Here is a 5,044-nt window from a genome sequence, read left to right as displayed (position 1 = left end):
GTATGAAATGAAAAAAATGATTATTTTTCTTTTTAAAGTCTAAATAGGTAGATACAAAAAATTTTCGCAAATCAAAAAATTGAATGTAGTGTTTACAATACAAATTTTCTAAAGAAACGAAGTAATTCAACTATATCGAATGGTAGGAATTGTCTACTAGTTCAAATTTTAAAGAACTAAAATTTAATTTGGTTTAGATTTCTCTATTTAATAATAAATACTTTGGTTTGCTTCAAAATCTTCTCGAAACCAATTGAATAAACAAATGGCACACAATTTTTTTTGTCATACTTATAATTATTCTTTTATTTATCATAAGATGGCCACTTTACTTGGCCTACAACAAACCTTTATTGAATCATATGGTTGGTTAATTGACCTTTTATTAATGAACCCAAAAGATATACCCATCCCTAAGCGCATGATGATTCATCTTCTGCTCCTAATTCATCAGAAAACCAAGTTTTAGGATGAAAGATGATGGATCATAACTTTTATTTGAGAACATTTTAGGCACATCAAGTCCTTGGACATGGCATGGCTCAGGTCTGAGACAAACAAATAAATAAAAAGAGAAGAAAACGGTTCGGATCATCCCCAAAATAAGAGAGCAGAAGTAACAGAGAAAGAAAGTAGTAGATCACAAAAATATTTGATACAGCTATTATATCATATTTGGCAAATGAGCTTTCAAAGATATTGTGTCGGGTCAAAAAAATACAGTAACATGAGATGAAAATTAAGCACCACATGACATTCCTATGTAACTCCATTTTAAGTTTCCATAACTCGTGCAGAACCCCTGAAGGGGAAGCGACTTTCAATCAATGGCAATGATAAGAAAACCAACTGATACATACATAAGAAAAACAGGGTAGAGTGCAAGTGCTTTTCTCCTGGGATTGACAGCTGAACTCATGAAAGGGTAGGCAGCCCATGAGCTCCAAGCCAATGTCACACAGACCACAATCACTTTGACTATGACATTGTCCTTCAACATACAGATTAGGGCTCCAATATCCAGAGGGAATAAACAATACCCTAGAAGACTCAGACTCTGGAAAAAAATGATGTGCCCACCCTGAAACAGTGTAGAAGAAAAAACCTCAGCAGAAGTCACACACTTACCATCTATGCAAGCTTTTCTATACCAAAATTTCAAAAATAATGGTATCTAAGTATAAGTAAAACGGGCATTCCTCCAGACCAGATATAACATTTAACTCAATTTCAAAAGCATGCTCACATAGTCAAAATTTTACGCTGTAAAGGATAGAGGCCATTACCAGTAGTAGTACATTCAACGTCAAGATTACAGCACCAGCTGCAAGCAGTGCAAATGCAACAGCAAATACCTCGGACTGGAATATTTTAAGAGGAGAAAAAGTTAGCATTGACTAACCGAAAACTATGATACTTTCTATAATAAACAGAAAATCGGATGTATATATCAGGGAAAAAGGATGAAAGGTCCAGAAACAAACGTAACAGATGCCTTTCATATGAAAAAAATATGCATAACAGAAATAACTTGAAAGAATATCAATGTCTGGTTATAGAAAACAAGTAGAAAAAATAAGGCAGGAAGATGAATCACAATTCACAAATATGACACAAGAAGAAGCGAGATCACAAATAATTGGAAAAAAAGGAAGAGATGATATCTCTTCAAAATGTAAAGCAACATCATCATGCATCAAAAAGTCTTGAAGGAATTTCATAGAAATAGGCAACCCAGCAACTCAGGCTATCTTCAAACTGTTCTAGATCAACCTCAATATTCATCGGTAGATATGATCATCTCGATCTCTAAACAGAAAAGGCCAAATGCACAAGCAATAGAACATATAGCTATGCAGACAGATGAGCAAGTAAAAGATGAGGCCACCTACATTAAGTGAGAACCTCATTTAAGGTAAAAAGTTTGTCCTAATCATCTAGCTTCTAAGTAATGACTGATGAGTATTAGATCTTATGTAGATTCTATGTCTTTGAAGGACAGGGAATGATCAACAGAGAATGGCTGGCATTCCAATACTAATAAGCTTATCAAAAGCGCCAAAACTGCACACTACAAATGATAATAGGAGCAGCTGAGTATTAGATCTTATGTAGATTCTATGTCTTTGAAGGACAGGGAATGATCAACAGAGAATGGCTGGCATTCCAATACTAATAAGCTTATCAAAAGTGCCAAAACCGTACATTACAAACGATAATAGGAGCAGCTGAGATTAACAATAAACATACTACTAGAAAGAAGCATAGATTATAGATTTGGCCAAAAATCCCAAGAAGTGCAACCTCAGTTCAAGGCTAGAGTTACCATAAAAAAAATCTCCAAACCACAGCCCACAGGAGTCACACAATGTTTTAACACATATGTTACATAAAACACTAGCAAAATTATCAAATACAACAGCAATTACAAACTAAGCCTTTTCTCTTGATGTGAGGTCAGCTGCATAGATATTATTGGGTCGTTGTGCTCTATTTTAAACTATTAAATGATGGAGACCAATTTGGAATAGAAAATATCCAAGTGCATGAAAGGGGAAAAAGAAATAACAGACAAGGTCTATCTATTTACAGGAGAATCCTTGTCTAATACCAATATAATGTGGCAGTGGTCGTTGGTACCAAAACAATGTGCTAGTTAAGTGCTAAATAGAAAAAGATTAGCAGCAAACCAAATCTTCCATCAGTAACAGCAGCTTCAGTCCATCCATCAAAGGGATAAAGTTATTTACAACCCTTATCCCAATCAAATCCTCATCTACGCAACAAGCTCCTTTTTACAAGATTAGCTGATTACCACAACCAACTGCTAATTATAGTAATCTAAAATGAATACTTACAATTCAAATCACTAATGCAAAGCACCTTTTAAATTTAGTTGTGAGGTATCATTCACGAAAAAAAGAGATGGTATCACTAAGGTGGTTGTTTTGTTTATTGCTTCTAGCACTTGCTTTTTGCTTCCAAAAGCAAAAGTCAAAAAGTGCATTTTGATGAAAAAGGAAATTATAATTTTAAAATAATTGAGAAAAAAATGCATAATTTTAGTTTTAGCTCGAACAATTATGTTAGAACCCAGTGTAGCATTTTACTGATTTGTTCATTCTTTTTATCAATTATGAACTTGGTTCCTCCCATTTTCTTGTAAATTCCTAACGACTTTTTAAGAAGTAATAAGCAAATAGCAAAAAGCAAGTAACAAGACAGAATAGTGGAACGTTTCAAAATTGAACTCCTTATTCTAAAACCTACCATGATTTATTATTATCTTTTGCGAGATCTACAACAAGTTTTACCGCCTTTTAACAGCTAAGAGTCAAAATTTCATAAGAAATTAATTATACGCATATCAAATGAATTTATCAAACCAAAGAAGAGAAAAGATAAAAATGCAAAAAAGAAAAAGGGGATAAATCGAAATGCAGTTTGACAACAAACCTTCTTAACGGAGGCGGACCAAGAAAGCGTGAGCCCCAAGAAGACAATGAAGAAGAAAGGACCCCAGAGATCCCAATCTCTCAACGCCTTCCCTGGATCTTCCCTGTACGGATTCGGAAATACCACGAGCTTCAAGTTACTCACGATCCTCGACAGATCTCTTTTCACCGTGTCCCAAACAGGCTCCGTTAGCGTGTTGGGCGGAGGCCCGAACCCGGTCGCTACGATGCTGCTAGAGTTACCAACAGGTGGAGGAGGGGGAGGGGCGGCAGGGACAGACGGCACTTTCTGATTGGAGGAAGATGAGGATGAGACTGGAGGCGGAGGAGGGATGTTGGATTGGATGAAGGGGGAAGAGGATACGGGTATGGAGGCCCGTGGTGGGCTTGGAGGACGGGCCGGAAGGACTGTGGCGGGGCCGGATTGGACGCTGGCGTTGATTAGATTCTCGATCTCGTCGATGTCCGATTGGGACGACGCGTGAAGAGGTATCGTGTCGCTATGCGAATTTGACATTTTTCTTTTTCTCGAAACAAAGGCAAAAGAGATGTGAGTCCGAGACAAGGAAGAAATGAACGAGAAGCTATTGCGCGTGCGTGTTCGAATCGTTAGTTGGGATTTTGATTTTTATTTTCATTTGCCCTTCTCTCTTGGAAAGTTATTGTTTGTTGCCTTAGTCTAGTTGGTAGTGCGTAACGATGTCGTTTAGGGGTTGACGCGACTGTGAAACAAGATTGAAGAAACGTGGAAGGAGTGGGACTAGATGGCAATACGGTAGGAGCACTAGCGTGCGGACGTCGGGGTTTTGGACAATTATTTGAAGGAAATGCGATGATAGACCTTTAACTTTATAAATTTATGTAATTAAGTCCTTAAAACTTTTATTTTTAGCACTAAGTAGTAGTTTCCAATGTTACCTTGCTAAAAGCTTAAATAAGCATTGTACTTGCTCCAATTAAAAGGTTGGGGGACATTTGGAGAGAAAGAAATATCATTTACCAATGAAAAAGAAAAGAAAAAAGCTAAAGAAAGTAAAAACAAATGAAAAAAAATCGAGATAGGAACCTATCCATCCATACTTTAAAATTGTATTTGTTTCAAAATTTCCCCGATCAATATATATATATATATACCAAATTATATCCTCACAGTTAATGTAATATAGGCACCAATTAAGTACATGTATAGAAAATAGTGACACTCAAAATTCATAAAAGGCTATGATCTTAAATATATTACTAAGTGCATTTATGAAAAATAGTGACATTGAAAATTCATTAATTCAAAAGAACACTATTCACCCTTTAGACCTTAAATCTTTAATTTAGAAGTTTATATCATAAAATATAAACTTAGGGTTTATCAACAAACCTATGCTATTAAGTTCACATACAATATTGGAGTCCTAATTTATTATATCATTTTATGGACAGTCTCGTCTCAACACTAAAGTAACTTAGTCTAATTTTGATAAAAGGTAAAATAAATTAGACAATGTAAGTCCACACTTTAATTAATCAAAAAAATTTAATAATCTATCACTTGGACTACATTATTTAAATTCAAATTTAAAAACAAATTTTCTTAA

The 5,044-nt window shown here is 35.2% G+C and overlaps 1 protein-coding gene across 1 annotated transcript; it reads right to left on the bottom strand.

The window, feature by feature from the left end:
- Positions 637-4,112, bottom strand: LOC18595631 (protein YIPF6 homolog). Its single transcript, XM_007023677.2, has 3 exons — positions 3,457-4,112; positions 1,287-1,361; positions 637-1,081 (listed from the first exon to the last, which is right to left on the bottom strand). The coding sequence occupies exons 1-3, from the start codon at positions 3,970-3,972 to the stop codon at positions 821-823; spliced, it is 852 nt and encodes a 283-aa protein (XP_007023739.1). The 5' UTR covers positions 3,973-4,112; the 3' UTR covers positions 637-820.

This window comes from Theobroma cacao, chromosome 6 (genome assembly GCF_000208745.1).
Source record: "Theobroma cacao cultivar B97-61/B2 chromosome 6, Criollo_cocoa_genome_V2, whole genome shotgun sequence".
Taxonomy (NCBI): domain Eukaryota; kingdom Viridiplantae; phylum Streptophyta; class Magnoliopsida; order Malvales; family Malvaceae; genus Theobroma; species Theobroma cacao.
The sequence above is the reverse complement of the archived record's forward strand: the minus strand, read 5'-3'. Positions and strand labels throughout refer to the sequence as shown.

Excerpts from the sequence above, each read along its gene's own strand:
- LOC18595631 (XM_007023677.2), bottom strand. The coding sequence starts at position 3,972 with ATGTCAAATTCGCATAGCGACACGATACCTCTTCACGCGTCGTCCCAA. Across the intron at positions 1,362-3,456 it reads GGTCCGCCTCCGTTAAGAAG|TCCGAGGTATTTGCTGTTGC; the intron begins GTTTGTTGTCAA and ends AAAATATTCCAG. Across the intron at positions 1,082-1,286 it reads CGTTGAATGTACTACTACTG|GGTGGGCACATCATTTTTTT; the intron begins GTAATGGCCTCT and ends ACACTGTTTCAG.